This window comes from Protopterus annectens, chromosome 3.part1, assembly GCF_019279795.1.
Source record: "Protopterus annectens isolate FY-2018-M chromosome 3.part1, PAN1.0, whole genome shotgun sequence".
NCBI lineage: Eukaryota > Metazoa > Chordata > Ceratodontiformes > Protopteridae > Protopterus > Protopterus annectens.
In genome coordinates this window covers 602341999-602361646 of record NC_056732.1, presented here as the reverse complement: position 1 = coordinate 602361646, position 19648 = coordinate 602341999, and the positions used below count along the sequence as shown (strand labels likewise).

At 37.8% G+C, this 19648-nt stretch overlaps 1 protein-coding gene across 2 annotated transcripts in view; it reads left to right on the top strand.

Moving 5' to 3' along the window:
- Nucleotides 1-19648, top strand: part of NFATC1 (nuclear factor of activated T cells 1) — a 1564586-nt gene that overhangs the window by 479969 nt on the left and 1064969 nt on the right. For both annotated transcript variants that reach the window (XM_044066987.1, XM_044066986.1), the window contains exon 4: nucleotides 4630-4832. In XM_044066987.1, the coding sequence (XP_043922922.1) occupies nucleotides 4630-4832 (203 nt within the window). The remainder of the gene's footprint in view (nucleotides 1-4629; nucleotides 4833-19648) is intronic.

The window sequence follows — 19648 nt, the reverse complement described above, 5'->3', positions numbered from 1 at the left end:
GCTTTGTTTTGAGGAATGGTATATATACTATACTTCCAAGCTAGCCCATAACCCTAAATCTCTTACATAAAAGCTAAGAGGAATCTTTTTACTGTTGTAAATTCATGCCTTTTAGGTCATTCTTAAACTTTGTTACCATATGCTGGTGTCCCATAATAACAGGCATACTTTCAGGAAAGGCCATAATGTTATTTAAAGTAGCTCTAAATCCTTTGAACTCAATTCTAGGTAGGACATAAATTGGTATAAGAGTGATTGTATACCTTTTCCAAATTCCTGTCACTCCATACCTTTTTTTCCATATTCATCTACTTATCTTTCACACAGAAGGGGACTTCTGCCATAATACATTGGAAAAAAAGCCCAGGCTATAAATCAATTTGCTCTTCCTGTTCTAACTTACAGCTTTGCTGTGGTTGACTGGCCCCAAACAGCATTGAGTCAGCTGGACAAGAAAACAAGAAACATTCTTCATGCTTCTTAAATTATACATAATCTTTATACACATTGATTTTATATATCCCTCAGTCTAAAGGAGGTATGGGCCTGTTCGAAACTGAGGGTAGTACAGTTGTGGGAGAGCATGCATATTTGCTGACCTCATCAGATCCAAACATAGTAAAAGTTCTAAAGCATGAAGAGAAAAAGTCTGAGATGACTTATTTGCATGACGTAATTGCTTGTTTTAGCAGAAGTATTTCAGAAAGTAGTGGAAATATTAATTAAACCAGAAGTAGACAAAAATGAGACAACTTCTTAAAGTGCCAAACACACACACACACACACACACACACACACACACACACACACACACACACACACACACACACACACACACACACAAAAACAAAACAAATGGAAAACTATAAAGAAAAGAACCAGAAGAAGGTGGTGATAAGTAGAACAAAGGGGTTAGTCAAGACACTAACCACTTTGTTCTACTTGTTATCGCCACCTCCCTCCCTTCCTCCTTCACTCATACATCTACTTTTGCATCTTTGATAGTGTTTTTTCTCCTGCTTATTTACACTTCTTTCCCAATCAAAGATAAAGGGAAAGTGTGAAGTACAAAACATAATGATAAAAATATTAGTAAACACAAACATATAAAAGTTTCACCATGCTTTATAAAATTAAGCTTAACTGTATAATTATTTTTGTTTTTTTTTTTTGCTTCCAAGAAATGAGTCAAAGACTGTGCACTGCAATCTTGAAATATTAACTTCTTTGATGTTACTTACAGCTACTTTGTTTTTCATTGAAAGAACTTCTGACCCCCCGACCCCCTTCCCCATATTTTCTGTTGTTCCCATGGTGATTCTTCCTCTTCTAGATGACTAAAAAGGGGAAACCTTTCCATTTCTGCACCTGCACAGTCTTGTAGCATTTTTTTCTCAATTAACAAAACCCCCTTGCTCCTTTCTCTGTCAGTGCAGGCTGTATTCATATCAGTTCTAGAGAGTCCAGAGTGATGATGTTTGCACAGCGCTTACTTCACTTACTGTTGCTTTTCTAGAAATGTGCAAGAATACAGTCCCCCTTTTCCATGAGTACCATGTTCAGAGGCTTTTCTGTCTTTCATTATACTACCCATAACAATTGAAATAACTATTCTTGGTTATTGCTAGCATTTCACTTCTCATTTTATTAATACACTTGCTAAGTTTAAATCACTTGCATTTACCCAGTTGCTAAATGATTGTACCTCCTCTCACTTTATTTATCCTGTTTGGAGTTTGCTAGCATCTTTTCTGCCTCTAAACATTCCTTCATGCAGTTCCCTACTAAACAGCACCTTCTTTGTTTTTGTTGCATGTATCCCTTTAAAGATGAACTCTTATTTCCACAAGCCACTTCATAGACTCTTCCTGTTCTTTTGCCTAGGGTATTATTGGTTTCTCAGTGCTGTTTCCTTTTGAACATAGCAAGTCCCCAGGAATCATCCCAGTAGTTATTGACCTTCATTAAAATCTCAGTTGTACTGAGTACAGCAATTTTCACTCTTTAAATAATAGTGAATATTAAATATCCACGTTAATATGTATTTTAGTCTCTGAATTGTATTTTGTATCATTCTCAACTGTTTACGCAATCTTCATTTTATTTGTCTGCCTGCAGTGAATTCCTTTTTCTAGCAGCTATTTGCATTTCAATAATGAAGAGGGATCCATGTCATCTCTCCTTTCCATTGTTTCTCTTTGACATAGTTCCTTCCCCAAATCTGCTTCACTTGAGCTTTGCACAAAAGGATTATACTCTCTTAACCCAGCTCCTCCAGTGTTGAGGAATGTTTTAGTACTCAATGCAAAGACTGTTTTTAATATCACTGGGTATTTCTGAGTCTTCTTCTTCTTCTTTCAGCTGCTCCCATTAGGGGTCGCCACAGCAGATCAACTGTTTCCATTTCTTCCTGTCCTCTGCATCTTGCTCTGTCACACCAACCACCTGCATGTCCTCTCTCACCACATCCATGAACCTTATCTTAGGCCTTCCTCTTTTCCTGTTACTTGACAGCTTCATCCTTAGCATCTTTTTCCCAATATACTCTGCATCCCTCCTCAGCACATGTCCAAACCAACGTAATATTGCCTCTCTGGCTTTGTCTCCAAACCTTCCAACCTGGGCTGACCCTCTAATATACTTATTCCTAATCCTGTCCATCCTCGTCACACCCAGTGCAAATCTTAACATCTTCAGCTCTGCCACATCAAGCTCTGACTCCTGCCTTTTTGTTAATGCCACTGTCTCCAACCCATATAACATAGCTGGTCTCACTACCCTCTTGTAGACCTTTCCTTTCACTCTTACTGGTAATCGTCTGGCACAAATCACTCCTGGCACTCTTCTCCACACACTCCATCCTGCCTGTACTCTCTTCTTCACCTCTCTTCCACACTCACCATTACTCTGAACTGTTGATCCCAAGTACTTAAACTCATCCACCTTCGCCACCTCTGCTCCCTGCATCCTTACCATTCCTCTATCCTCCCTCTCATTCACACACATATATTCTGTCTTAGTCCTGCTGACCTTCATTCCTCTTCTCTCTAGAGCATATATCCACCTCTCCAGGGTCTCCTCCACCTGTTCCCTACCCTCACTACAGATCACAATGTCATCTGCAAACTGAGTACATTGTCATATTACTATCTGGGACATGCTCCATCTTCTGGTTGTAACCGAGTAATCTTTTTTTGTAGACTTGTCATACATTCACTTGAAATTGTTTCCTTAGTTTCCAAACTGCTCAAACTTTTTGTTTTTTGCTTCTACATCTTAAACTTCGCTATTAACAGTTGTGATCTGTTAACTTGTCAATCTTTTATTAGTACACATATCCAGCTAGCATACTCCTTTTTTTCATTTCTGAGTCCTCGATAGTGGTCCACTGAACCAAAAGCTCCTTAATGTAATTCACTGAATCATTAGCTTCTACTTTCTCCAGGATCCCATTCTACTTGATATATTCCCTCCTTGCCTCTTCTTCTTAATCTGGCAGCCACTCTTCTAAGGCGTGCATTCGCTCCTCTTTACAGCCATATGACCCTTCTGTTCATTAACGTCCTTCTGCAACTTCTGTTTAGTATTTGAATGGAGAGTCAGAGTCACATCAACATATTTACAGTGAGCATTTGCCATTTGGATACATTCTTCAAAATGTGATTTTGGGCTCTACATCCTTGTATTCACTGCCTGAAGTGAATGCATTAAGGAAAGAGGAACGTGTTCTTCCTTGGCAGTACCATCCTGCAAATCCATATTTCCACTTTGTTTGCCCTGAACCATCTTAGGGCACAAGCACACTAACACTACAAAAGTCTGCTTTCTCACTGGCACTAATTCACCAAACTCATAGTAATTCTTTAACAGGACAGTGTTAAGAACTAAATTCTTCATAATGGAGAGAAGGGCAGTTCAGGATACATATTATCTAGGCTCATACCTGGAGCATTACCCGTTTTGTGAAACAGCTGCAGTAGTCTACAAATTCTGAAGATCTGTATTGTGCATGGAAGTGCTTCTTAGTAATATAATGAAGATTTATCAAGTCAAATGCAGAAATGAACTTAATGCATGTATTTAATGATAGCCATGTTGAATTCACCATATGTACTGCTTTGAAAAGGGAACTATCTGTCTGCAAAATTATATGTGAATTTAAAATGTGGTGATATCCTTTACTTACCTTACTCGTGCAGATGTACAGCTTCTCAGACACATGCCCATATATGGGTGCATACTTTGATCCAGTATGAGAGATTAAAAATTGCAAAGGCACAAAGTTGTCCTACATTTATGGTCTCAAGTAATAGCATGAACTAATGTTGTACGCTTTGCTTGTTTAAGAAAAAAAAAAAACAGTACAAATAAAAACAATTGATTTTTAAGCATTTTTACACATGTAGGAAGAATAAAGAATGTGTAAAAATCAAACATATATAAAAACTGTCTCAGGATGTTTAGTTTAAGAGAACTTTGAAGACTGTACCAGTACTATATAGTGTGTATACCTAACAGCTGTTGCTAATTCTCACCTTAAATTAGCTTCCTGTTTATAAAAATGTAGATGCTTGTAATAGCTTGATTTGTATATATGGAACTTAGTAGGAATTTTTTATTCTTTTTCAGTTACATGGTTACTTAGAAAGTGAGCCACTCACCCTGCAACTGTTCATTGGGACTGCTGATGACCGTCTTCTGCGCCCTCATGCCTTCTATCAGGTTCATCGCATTACAGGGAAGACAGTTTCAACTACCAGTCATGAAAATTTAGTTTCTAGTACCAAAATTCTGGAAATTCCACTTCTGCCAGAGAATAACATGAGAGCAATGTAAGGAATGTTCTTTTCTTTTTCCTCAGTGTGTGTAAGCGTTGTCTTGATTGTTAAAATTGCAAAATGCCTTATCCTGATTATGTTGCCTTGTTCTCAATAATCTCCAGCCCAAAATACTAAAGTGCTATGGGCTCAGAATGGGTTTCAGGGTTCAGAACTGTAATGGACATCTTTTCTGCAGAACCAAACACATTTTTGAGACCTTTTTGTCACATAATCTGCACTGGAATTAAGAGTGAATATCAGTGTCTATAGACCATAGTATCATAGTAATTGTAATGTGCTTAAGTGTATTCTCTTTGTTTCTCAAACTTAGTGCATAAGTCCTGCACATTATTGTATAGCCCTCTCTGTAAATGGCATTATGAAAGGAGAGCTAGGCTGTGATTTCCTGAAAAATATGGACTAATGAAGCCCAATACCTATCTCTCTCTTTTCGTAGTAGCACTTGTAAGCCTAATTTGCAGAGCCTTGGATAAAGGGTTAATGTCAATTTAAAAAGCATGGCACTAGCATGTATCTGTATTTTAATTGTCTGTCTAGTAGTAGGTCAAAAATGGATTAGACACTTTCAACAGTAACCCAGCACTATGGTGGCCATTGCTTTTTATTTCGGTGTAATTGCAGCTTTTCTGCAAGTACTCATATTCTTTCAGCTTGTTGCATACCTGTAACTGACTGTACATCCTGAAAAAAATATTTCCTGTTCATTGTGTCTGGGCAGTGCAGTGGTTAGCGTTGTCTCCTAGCAAGAGGTTCTCTGGTTCGATTCTCGGCTGGGGTGCCTTCTGTGCAGAGTCTGCATGTCCTCCCTGCATTCATGGTTGCTCCAGTTTCCTCCCACATTCCAAAGGCATGCATCTGTAGCATAGCATTTCTCCCCAGGCATCTGCTGAAATTGGGCTCTGTCCCAATCAGACTTTCCTGGTAAATAAAATATAAATAAATAAATAAAATTATCTCAACCTTCTAGTGGGAGTTTAGTAGTGGAGAGCCAGAACCACTGGGACTTCTTTACAGTAATTTATACAAACAAAACCTGTAACTTGGCTTCTACCCATCTTCTGTCCTTTTTTGTGTTATAGACAACAAAAGCATCACAACAGTTAGTATTTGTAAATTAAAAAAATTCTCCTTGCTATAAACATTACCAAATGCACACTAGATCAAGAAGTGTTCTGTGGCATTTTGTAATCTTTACAGCATCAGCAGAATGCCACTCATCTCTGCTGATTTTGTCATGAAACAAGATGGATAATAAGAAATGTAAACAGATATTTGATTAACCCTTTTGTTGCTGATGCTTTATTTATGACTGGAGTACTGACGAAACTTGGAACATTACTGGTGGTAAAGTCACCTACCTTGGACAAACAGTTAATTTTAAATATTGCTTAGTGGATGAAGTGTTGCGGTGGTTTATTGTCACCAGTGAGATGGTATATGTGAAACAGCAAGATCATACAAGCCCAGCATCATCATTTCCCTTGGGAGGCTCAGTCAGTAGCAGCAGCAACAGAATCAGAGTGTGGCATAAGAAAAACAGGTGTAAAACACCTAAGATAAATCAGCCAGCCAGTCCCTGAATGGTGTGCATTCACGGGGATGCAGTAACAGGCTCATAAAACATCCTTCAGGAAAAAAAATGTCAGTACATGAATAAAGATGCACACTTAAAAGTGCATTGCTCTCTTTATGAAACATATTAATTTTATAATTAATCTAATTTCCACTTATGTGTATCATGTTAAAGTTGCAAGTGATTTTGCAAAAAATTTAGTTTCACTGTTTACTCATTTTTCCTTTATAACCACACACACAACATGATGTTATGGTAGGTAGTGGGAAATTATTTATATACACCTACAGAGTATTATAGATAAGCAAAAACAACTTACCTGAATAGGACAGCAGCTTCCTACCTACAGTGTGGTTTTAATTCTGTATCTTCACATATATTCATTTTCAGTGCAAGGTGTTCCATCTGCTAGATCTAGTTCTCAGCTTCTCTTTCTAAGAAGTAAGATCTTCTACTGATGAATTTAGCAAGGTAATACAGTACCCTGTACATTTATTTACTTAGTGAGTCATTGTGAATTCAGTCTTCAGAGTTTTCAGCACAAAATGAAATGCAATAATTTTTTGCAATATGAAGTGTATTTTGTATGGTAATGAGGCCATATCCTACTGTTTTGTTATTTGCTGCTTACACTTGCTTGAAAAAGTGACCAGCACACTTAAAGCAGTGTGAAGTAGAAATACGTAACTACATTAGTGTTTATTGCACACACACACACACACACACACACACACACACACACACACACACACACACACACACACACTTGCACACACAGATGCACACACATACACACACACATCAATGGAGACAGTCAATCTAAAAAAGTGTATCTTACCTTTCATTGAAACACTATTTGCATGAATCAAGCCGTCAAAAAAGGAAAGCTCCCCCCCCCCCCCCCACCAAAAAAACACAGATATAATTTGTTTATGTAGTGGTACTGGTATTGTTAGTAAAAGGGTGATTAGTATAGTTGGAGTTAGGGTTAGCTCACATGATTTCAAACACGCCATTTTTACTCTTTTAATGCAAGTGACCTATTTTTATGCTGCCATTCACGGCGAATGCAATCTTGGAGAACTTTCAAATAATCTTAAATAGTCTTTCAGCCATGCTGCAAAATAAGCAACTTAAATTAAATGCAAAAAAAAAAAAAACTTCGATAATGCCCAAAAGCTTAAGGACCTATCCAACTTTCTCGTACCATTTACTTATAGCATGCAGAATATTCAAATGTTAATCCTCATTTAAATATGTAGGCTGTTCTCTCGATCACTCTTTAACTACATCACCTCCCATAAATAACAGAAAGAGAAAAATAAATACATTCCAAGTGGTTGTCGCTAAATATCTCATTACCTCACTTCTGAAAATAGATAGAAACATTTTATAGCCCCGACAAGAACACGGGCAATTCCTCCTTGCCTATGCTTCAAAGAAAACATGACAGAATAGCAAACCATATTCAGCAGCATCTGTCACCTCATTTTCCTCTTCTGATATTCTGAGCACCTCTATATCAGTCTTATATGGGCATACTGGCTCCCAGTATAATAGTGTGCTGATCTCCTACTAGTTTTTTCAGAAAACATTCAATTATGAAACCTTGCTTATACTCAGATCTAAGTTAGCAAGAAAAAAACAGTCCACTCCAACATCTGTCTTGCACAAACAACACAGCAGGGCTCCATAGACCTAAAAATAACTTCCACTGCCTATATTTTTTTTCTGGGCCCCAAACTATGGGACTACTCTCAAATAACATTATAAAGTCTTGTTACTCAGTAAGATAATTTATACTGAAATTGGTAAAAACACCTGCAAAAGCTGCCTGCTCCCACTTTAAGACAACCTAAAAAAAATTCAACCAGACAACGTTGCCCCCTTAATTGCTTCCTCATATTCCAACTCTCAGTCAGGTGAATAAAATGTGTGCTTCATGTACATGGTGTAGATATAGTACAAGTTCTAATTCTCCTTATAAAATTTGCAAACATGTATATACTTTTATTTATTTTTTACTTTTTTATTCTTGTACTTTTTGTACCTACATTTGTCTGTACACAACTTTACTATAGCAGTATACATATGGTGACATTGATTCAGACTATTGTGTGTAATATATATTATTTTAAAATTGTATACCACATGTCATTCATGTATGTGTAATGTATAATTGTCTTCTAGAAGCTGCTACCAAAATGTGTCTACTTGGGGAACAGTCCACTACCCCAATTAACAAAGTCTTATTATTAAAATTATTTTGTTATCATCCTCATTCTAAATGCTTTCTCACTCTTCCCATCCCATTCTGTTCACCTGATACCCTCCTTTCCCATGGTGATATTTGTTATCCTTCCATTCTTTCAGATCAAAACATGTACTGTGTTCTTTGCCTGGGTATATCATTTCCATGGCTTGGAGGTTCAGTGCTCTTAAAAGTTGTACTCTGTCCTGTGCTGTTATTGTTTTTGAGAAAATGTGCCTCAGGAAAAGTAGCTGGACTTCCGTTGTCTCTGTTTATTATTTTTGTCTTCACCTGGTTACTGAAGGTAAGACTGACACCTGATGTATCCTCCATCTTTAAGCTTCTGCTTGAAATTCAAGTTCAGACAAAGATCTTCCAGTAAGCAAAATCTCTTTCCTTTGACTCACTAGCAATACAGTGGTTCACTTCCTACCTCAGCAAAAGGCAGCAAGCAGTGCTCTGGGAGAATAAAGTATCATCCCTCCTGCCTGTCACCTTGGGTATCCCCCAGGGATCAATTTTAGGCCCTCTACTTTTCTCTATATTCATAAATGATCTGCATTTAGCTATTCCACAAGCTACCTGCATACAATATGCAGACAATTCCACACTTATTTGCACAGCCAAATCTCCTTCTGAACTACAATCTATAACTCAGAAGGTGTTTAACACAGTAGAAATATGTTTTTTAAAGCGTTGTCTCCTCTTGAATCCCAAGAAAACAAAACTCCTACGCTTTACTCCTACCTGTAAGTCCACATCATTAGACTTTTCAGTCATCTCCAATAATGGGATCCTCATTTCTCCTGACTCCAACACTAAACACCTTGGAATTACAATAGATAACAACCTTAACTTTGACCTTCACATTAAAAACACTATAAAAAAAGTTAACAGAAGAATGGGCTCCCTATATAGGATTAGACCCTTCCTTACCTCTACAACTAGAACCCTATTGCCCAATTACTTCTAATCTCTATACTGCTCTATGCCTCACCAATTTACACTAACCTAACTAAAAGCAACATTCTCAAACTAGCTAGCTCCTATAATAATATTGCCCGATTTGTCACTGGTAACCCCTTCAGATCCCATCACTGTCACAACCTAAAACAACTTGGTTGGCTTGAACTACAGAATCAGTTTCAACTTAACCAACTTACCATAGCTCATAAAGTCCTCAATGACCCTAACAAAACTCCAATACTCTCCAACCTTATAATCCCCTATAAAAATCTTAATACATTACCCTCCTCTAATAAACTATTAGTTAGCATAAACAAGTCCAACAACATGGCAGGTGACTCTCTCTTTTCAAACACAGTTGGCAAAAACTGGAACCTTCTACCTAGTGAACTTACATTACTTCCTTCCCTACCCATCTTCAAACAAAAACTCAAATTATTCCTTAGAACACACTGGCTATGCCCTTGTAATAACCCTGACTAGAATTTCACCTCTGTTTCTACCACTTCCCAGTTTCTACTCAAATCTAGACAATATTGTTTAGCAAAAATAAAAAGAGAACAGTAAAACTACTGTAACATTTAAGCATTTTACTCCTCTGAAGATTCATGTCCTATTTTCTGTTTTTTGTCATTTTATGATCAATACAATGTATTAGATATAACTGCTGTTTACTATTTTATTGTAATCTACTACCTAGTTAGTTACTATTTTGTTAGCTATTTAATGTAATCTTTAACCTTGTTATAACTGTGGTGCTTGGAGCTTTTCTCCCCGGGTCTGTACTGAAAATGGACATATATCCAGTTAGACTAGCCCGGTCAACAAATGTAAAATAAATAAATAAATAAAATAAATAAATAACCTGAAAGCACACAGCACCAGCACAGACAAAACTACCTGCCTGTTAAGTATTTATATCTGTCATTTGTTATCATACCAGAATATCAGTCTTCTTGTTTCAAATACTGTTCTGGTATCTTGACTTTATTGTGGTAGGTATTCATTGCAATCTCGATCCCATCAGATTTTGCATTACCTGTCCCATCTCTGACCAGTCTACCCCATAATGTGCATTCAGAATCTGTGAATTTATTATCAGTATCTGAATTTCTGCAGACACATTGCCTACTGGTACAATTTCACCATCATCTAAATACCCTCATTAAACCTTATCTGGAAATGAAGAACATGACTCATGCTACTAATGTAGAAGTATACTACAGGTGTGTGTGTGTGTGTGTGTGTGTGTGTGTGTGTGTGTGTGTGTGTGTGTGTGTGTGTGTGTGTGTGTGTGTGTGTGTGTGTGTGTGTGTGTGTGCGTGCGTGTGTGTGTGTGTGTGTGTGTGTGTGTGTGTGTGTGTATGTGTCTATGTGCATGTGTGTGCATGTCTGTACTGCCCATCTTAGTAGGTCTCATGATAGTAACTTCTAGTGTTCACTAGTTTGCTGTTATGCAGTTGATACACTTCTCCATGGCTGACAATATTTCATGGAGCTCACCTCTCCATAGTTAACATTATCCCAAGGAGCCACAGCTCTTAATGTCTTCTAAGGGAACCCCTCATGCACATGAACTTAAGGAGGCAAATGTTCTTGTTGCTCATGCATTGTAGATATGGACTGCTATCCTTTGGAATTAAATTGTGCATCATGTCTTGTATGATACATGGTTCCTCTTCCTTTCTCCCTGCTATAACATCACAGCAGTTCATCCACAATACAACACATAAAAAGAAGAAATTGAAACTTTGCGATCAAATAAAGTCAGGGAATCCAAGGTCCAGACGTTATTCCAAATCCACTGTATTAAGAATCATAAGCTCTTTCATTTTGGCAATGCAAAACTTCTTCAGACATGTAAAAATAAATTTAAAAACTCTTTTTAAAACCCCATGGGAGTCACATGGTCAGTATCAGCCAATGAACCTCCTCAAAGGTGCGCACCCCCCTGTAAAAATACATGGGCTTTAAAATTAAAGGAAAAACATTAACATTATCAGTTAGTGTCAAAAACATCCTTATAAGGATTTTATATTAGTTGCTCCATCATCACAATTAAAACAGGTACTAAGAACATTCATCATTATGAATAATCTCCATTAAATTAGAACAAAAAGTATTAAATCACCTTTTAAGCGCTTTGAGTTATAGGATGGTACTGTGCTGGCTCAATCATTTAGTCCAGGCCAGCAATAAGCACTCCAAAAATCTGCCTGTGAATTTCTCTTATTTCCAGATTTATTTTCTATGGACCTCCTCTTGGGTCCATTCTGATTTGCTCCAACCCCATAAATTTGAAAGAATGCTTAGGTAAGTAGTACATAGGTACTTCTGCATTTATTTCATATAAATGCTCGTATATCTATTCACAAAGTTTCCATTCGGTTTTACCAATGTAAAAGCTTTCACATTGCTAGCAGAGTGCAACATAGACAATAGCCTTACTTTCACAGTCCACCCTGTGAGACATCTTAAATTGTTTACCTTTAATCACATATCTATCCCCCGTGGATATGCACTCACAATATGTACACCAACCACATCTGAATATGCCCCAATTATTTCTCATTGTATGATTTGCACTCTCAAAAATATTTTTGAGAGTGCATCCCCTTCTGTGTACTATAGAAGGTGCTTCCCCTACTTTATCCTTTAGTTTTCTGTCCTCAGTTAGAATGCCCCAGTTCTTATTAAGTATAATCCTAATGATTGAGCTATTTATGCTAAACATGGTAATGAGGACGTAGGAGAGGAGTTACTTGTTAATTATTGCCGATTGGTACCCCTAAAAGTCTGTGGCACACCGTTAAGTAATGTTGTGAAATGTCCCAAATTCCTTTTATAGGTAACTTCCTGTATCATCTCATCAATAAGGGATTCAGGGTAACCCCTATTGAGAAACATGATCCTCACCATTCCACATTTTTCCACAAATTGCTGATCCAGGGTGGTCATTTGGGCAGCACGAGCCAGCTGCCCCTTCACCACTGCTTTTTTCTGGAAGTATGGATGAAAACTGCAAAACTATATTAAGGTGGTAGAATATGTTGCCTTCCTGTAAATCAGGGTCAAGTATTGGTTGTTCCTACTATCCTTAACAAAAAGAACATCCAAATAAGGGAGAGCAATATCACTGTAACTGTATGTAAAGGTTAAGAAGGTAGTTGTATTACTGACATAATCAATAAACTCTTAGATTTCCAATTCATTCCCCTTCCAAATGATGAAAATGTCATCCAAATAACATTGGCAAAGTCTAAAACATGCTTGATATGAACAGTCCTGAATATATAATTGTTCCCATTCCAGCATAACTGTGTTGTCAAAAAGGGATCCCAGCAGTGACCCCATAGCCACGCCCTCCTTCTGTAAATAGTAATAGCCATTGAGCCATATGAAACTGTTTTTGAGAATTATTTCCATAAGTTCCTCATACGGATTGCTTTGGTCCTGCCCCAGACCTTTTTTGCTCAAATAATCTACAAACCATTAGACCCCCAAATCATGTGGAATCGCCATGTATAAGTCCTTAACATCGATGGTAATGAGTATATCATTGTTGTCAAATTCCAGATGATTGGTTTTCTTCAGGGGGTGCCAAGAGTCTTTACATAGATTTCCCACATCTTTCAAAAAGGGTTTCAGTTTGGTATCAAGAAACTGTGCACTGGCACTAGTTATTCAACCCCTACCATGGACAGTTGGATGCATCAGGAGATCCTAGACATTTTTGTGGATAATTGGGACCCCGAACATAGTGGGAGTTCTAGGTGCCGGAGTATTAAGATAATCGTTTTCTTCAGAGGTAATTCTCTTCTCAATAAACATGTAATTGATCTGTGCGTATATTTTCTGATATGCCACATTAAATATAAGGATGTTTTTGACATTAATTAGTAATAATGTTAATTTTTTCCTTTAATTTTAAAGACTGTGTATTTTTTTGGGGGTTGCACCTTTGAGTAGGTTCATTGGTTGATATTGGCCATGTGACTCTTATGGGGTTTTAAAAACAGTTTTTAAATTTGTTTTTACATGTCTGAAAAAGTTTTGCATTGCCGAAATGAAAGAACTTACAATTCATAATATAGTGGATTTGGAGTAACGTCTGGACCTTGAATTCCTTGACTTTATTTGTTCATCTACAATGCAGTCAACATATGCCATTGGCAAATGCTACTTGGATTTATTTTTATATATATATATATATATATATATATATATATATATATATCTATATATATATATGTATATGTATATGTATATTCAGCCTTTCAAGTATAATCTGCCCATGGATGTCGTGCACTTAACATAGTAATCATAGGAAATAGAAAGCAACCAAGTCTTGCGACCATTTACATCTTGCCAGTATCCTCCTTTAGACTGTGCCTCCTTTTTCAAGGAGGGCTAAGCCAGTCAACCCATGGGTGAACTTGTGAAAATCCCATACAGTCATCTAGTTCCTGTTTGAAGGAAGATAATGTATCACACTGCCACAAGGGTGTGTTGCAGAGGTAGGGAAGGCACTGGGTATTGAACACATCTGACCACTGTGTTTTATTTATTTCCTGATGGAAATGTATATCCCTAGTTCTAGAATTTGTGGGACTATTTGGTTTGTGGAGATACAAGAGATCCAGGACTGCGGGGTCCCTAATGGCATGGAAGGCAAGGCATAAATCTCCTTTTAGAAGTCTATAAGATGCTGAATAAAGAGAAAATGTGCTTCCAATCATTTCTAGTAACTTAAGATTTAAAATACGGTGATCTTAAGAACTTTTGGGGTCTTTCTAGTTGTTTGATATGTGTAGTCAGATACATCCCAAAGGGGGCATTACATTCAGTAAATGGTCTGATCAATGATGAATATAAGAAGACAGTGACTTCTTTAGATCTGGATGATATTCCTTTACTAATTAGCTATTGTAAGTAGATGGACTTTTTGACTACTGTTGTTGTATGATGATCGAAGGGGGGGGGAGAAAGTGTTATCAATCCAAACTCCATGGTCTTTAACAGCATTCTCAGTTTTGATGTGGGTTGCTGATGGTGTGTGCTCTGTGGAAGAGTTGTTTACCTAATGTGACAGTGTTTTTCGTTTTAATATTCAATCTAAGACCATTTTAGTACACCAAATATTTTCAAGTGTAAATTCTAGCTGAAGGGCTTTGATGTCAGAGAGGGACTTGACAATGACTCCCAGTTTTTAGTCTTCTGCAAACTTGGTTAGCCAGAACCCTTGGTCATGGTCTGGAGATCAGAAAAGCAAATGCTGAACAAAATAAGTCCTGTCAATGAGCCCTATGAGACACCACTGTTCACCTCCAAAATACATGCTGTGGCAACATTTAGAGTAATGCTGCCGCAAGTTAATTTTGAAATGTCATCATAGAAGTTGATGAAATTAGAATGTTTATGGTTTTAACTTATCAGTCACTATAGGTTTACCTGTAAGCTAGAACTAAAGGTAGTGCAAGTAGCAATGACTATTGTACGAGACATATACCTGCTGATGTTGGAGGAATGTCTGTATAAGACTGTAACCCTTTTGCAGGGGAATTTTCAGCTGCTTGAAAATTATCTGGATGCCTGGATGATGAGTGGCACTGGTGAGCAAAAACATGTTTTTGTAACAGCTGCAAGTATCTCCTCCTTAAGGATGTACTGATGTGACAGGTACTCATACAGTTATACGTTTTGAGTTCAAGTGGAATCCACATTAATTTTATTTATCTACATTTGTTGCCATTAATAATCACATGCTGATTTTAAGAGGAAACTGGGGTATAAGTTATACAGATGGAGGGAGTTTGGCCAGAACAATTGGGACATGCCTTTGCAGTTTTTGATGATTGTTATGGGATTTTTAACATCCACCTAAGCTAGCCTCAGCTGACAAAGATGGGCCTCAGTTTAACATCTCATCCGTAGGATGGCGCCTCAGTAGTACAGGTTATGTTTTTTGGCAATAGTGCAGTTTACCTTTTTTGCGACAGCATATACAATTCAAGATGAAGACTATCTGTTAAATTTACATCTTGTAAGTATTTTTTGCTGTTTTAGCAGTTGCAAACCCTAGAAGATATCAATATAGGTTTGCAGATTAATGAATCTTGAGATTCTGCTCTGAAATGCCAATGACATAGAACATGTGTTAGGGCAAGCCACAAAAGTGAAGTAAGAGATTTCCTGGCAAGAGTGGTATAGCCTTGGCTTTGTGTTGCATGTCATCAAGATGGTCACCATGCACTAAGCTGTTGAAATGTAGTTTTTGAAGAGAGCCATTGCACACCTCAGTAACAATGCTAAGAGAGTCATTGCACACCTCAGTAGCATAATGCTAAGAGATTCATTGCACACCTCAGTAACAGTACTGGAAGATGTTGTAGTATGCGGGATGTGAGTAAGGAGGTGAGATGCTGAATGGGTACTGTTGAGGACAGGTGGCCATTACCAGCAACTGCTGAGATGGTAGTGGCACTAAGTAGGGCATTTTTATTTTTGAGAGATCATGAAGAGAGTAGAAAGGCAGGGGATAGTAATCAATGAAAAAAGAGGTGGAGGATAGTCAGTAGTTATGATCACTGACAAGCTGTGTAGTAAGAGGCTGGGTATATTGATCACTGACACAAGGGAAGGAAGAGGAGGTGAGTCCAGAGCTACCCATCACTGATGTGCTGTGTTGTAATTACTGATAGGTAAGGTGGAAATGGGAAGCAGATACTTTTCAGTGCTAGGAGAGTGGTATGACAGACTGGGAATTGCCAGTCTCATCTGGAATACAAATGACCCTGGATACTCTGTTTTCTGAAGTTGGTGTACTGATTGCCACTGGGGTGGGTAGGCTGAAATCTGCAGTACTAGTCAATGGTCTAATAGAATCATCAGCATAGGGACAGGTGATTAGGTTATAGTGCTAAGCCATGTGTTGCTCTTTACATGTGGGCAGTAGGAGCTTTGAATGGGGGGGTGACCACCATTGGTGGAGAATCTGTGCAACAGTTTTTCCAGCATACTACATCAGACATTTTGCCACTATTGACTTAAATGCAGCCAACTGTTGCCTTTGTGTGTTAGCCAAGATAAGTGATGTTCCCCTTTTTTAAGGGCTGTACCTCTTGATCATGATTATCCTTGATGACCCTTGTGGCTGATGCAAGCATAGAAACAACTGGTGCCAGGGCTTGAGGGGTTTATGAATTCCTACCACAACCAACAAGATGCTGGCTAGGCAGACTGGGTCATTTACAAGTAGATTTTCAGTTACTTGTGATGTCAGAGTTCAGCAGCAGTTGACATTCATTATATTTTTAATATTTCATTAGTCCATTTTTATTAACACACAGCTTTGTTTTCTTTGTATCATGTTTTTATTTATTTAATTTTTTCATATTTCTCTACCCTGCAACTAGGGATGCCACCTTTTCAAATGCCCAGAGTGGGACATTTTTGGTGCAAACATCAGATTTTAGAGGGAAAAACATACCCACGGCCAGTACATAGGACAGAACTTCACTTTTTGGCCTAAATTAAAGCTTATTCTTGTAGCATTTTAGTTGCCTATTCAGTTTCTTATCATATTTAGGTGTTTCAGATACAAAATAACTGTTTTTTACAACTATTGCATAAAATATAGGAAATATATTTGCCTTAAAATCTTGGGACATTTGCCATTTTTTTTATTTCTTTGCAGGACACAACTGCCCAAAGATGGACTGTCCCTCACAAAGTGGGACAGGTGGTAATCCTACCTGCAACACTACAGTTCTGTGTTGTGTAACACTAGATGCATTGAAACTTCACATCATTTATTTATGATAACGGCATACCTCTCAACTGTACAGATTTTTGCAGGATGTCCAGATTTTGGCCTTATATTTTTGATCCTTTTTCATAAAATTGTGTTTTTCTAGCAAATTAGTAGTAAATCATTACAGAGTGAAGTTAGAAAATAATGGCAGGCATCTGAGTTTCAGACTACATATCCTTCAGAAAATTCACGTTAATGCAAAACCTGTTATTCTGTCAACTTTATAACTTTGTAAAAGCAATATTTAAAAATTCTTCCTATTTATGGGCCTTGTCCCACTTTTATTTATGGCCTTGCACATATTTCTTGCTCTTTAGTTGAGATGTATGGTAGCAGTAAGACTGCTATATTCCTTGAGGTGTGGGAGATACGTAGAGGCAGAGTATATTTCTGTGAAGGAAATAGAGTGATAATGTTTAGAGCTAAGGCAAAAGTTAGCCAACCTTTAGATGAATGGTCAGGGACTGTAGGGTCGTTAGGGGAGAGCACTGAGGTAATGACAGTATTAATATTACCATTGATGTGTTACTTACTGAGGTATGTATCAGCCTGCCCCGATTTCATTCTGTTAGATATACAAAGGATTTGTGACAAAGTATTCTGGAATATGAAGCAAGAAGAATTAGTAAAGGGATAGTGAAAATGGGAGAAGTATGGAAGGGTGAGCTATGTCAGACTTTAAGAAATATGCTATGGCATTTAATGTATAATGGAGAATAAGAATGACTGAATATAAGAGTGTGTCAAGTTGGGAGGATAGGAAGCGGATGAGGAGGTGAGTATGGATGGAAAGTCTGGAACATAGTACAGATAGGGAGGTTCATAAAACATTTAAGGAATAACCTGCACTTGATCAGTGTTGAAAGGTCCATCTGGGAAAGGTGTTTGAGGAGGAGATTTATAAGTGTTTGACAGACAAGTTGGGGGAATAGGAAGGAAAGGGTTTGCAGGCAGTAGTTTACCTAAAATTTGAGAGGAAGGTAAAGGGTATATTGAGTTGCAAGCCATGAGGAAAACAGGTTAGGTTAACATGTTGTGCAATGTAAGGTGTACAGATTAGGTAGAAAAATAGAAAGTGGGAAATTGGAAGAATGAAGTGAGCATAGATATACATTGTTAGGTCAACCTCAGGATGCAGAGAATAGGAATTATGTATAAGAACTCAGCAGAAAGGGAGGCAGAGGATGAAATTATTGGGTTAAGAAGTAGGTAGGTGAAGAGAATGAAGTGTAAAATACAGACAGCATCAAGAAGAGGGATGGTAAATAAAACAAGTTATGAAGTGCTACTCCAGTATCTGATATGCAGTAGAAACTGCTGTACTTGGGAAATGGAACTCTTGACTTAAAAGGTTTCAAAAAAAGAAAGTTGTCGTGAAAAATGGAATGGAGGTTTGAACAGAAAAGATTTGCAGTTTGCATATGTGATGGAAATGCAGAAAGGTAAGGAAGTTTTGGAGAGAGAAGCAGAATATGTGGAAGGAGGCACATGGTGGAGATATGGAGTAGACATATTGCCTGTTTGGGGTGGTAGAGTAGAGCACCAGTATTGAGGAGAGAGACAAGATATAACTTTGGCCTAAGATGTTAATTGAGAAGGGGTGGAGGATGCTTTAGGTGGACAGTTGTAAATGGTATGGGCAGAGGTGAGTAGCAAAGTGTAATAGGAGAGAGAAATTGAGTAGAAATGTAGAAGAAAGATGGCGAATAAAGAATTAGAAAATGCTTAGAGATGGGAGCTCAGATGGTGAGGAACAGTGCAGTGTAGTAGCAGCAATGAAATTGAAAGGGGTTTTGGGACAAGGGTGGAGGAGGGAGGTAGTAATAGGATGATCAGGATAATGGAAAAAATAGCTGAGGGTTGTTGCAGTGAAAATGAGACTGGAAGAGAAGCCAGATGTGATGCGTTTATAGATTTTATGTACATATAGTCTGTGTGACAGGTCTGGCCTATTAGGCAGTGTAAGGAATGATGAAGCTTACACCTGCTTGCTTCTCTTTTGGTGGGGGCACATGTGCACATGAGCATACACTTTTCTGTAAAATCCCTGGTGATGTCTGGGAATCATACAAGTAATTTGCCTGTAAGGGGGCAGAGACAATTGATTGCGTCATGTAGAGGCGTGGTGAGGATCATAAAGGCCCATTTCACCCCACCAAGCTTGGATAGGAGTGAGCATGTGGCAGTGTTTGGGCTTAAAAAGA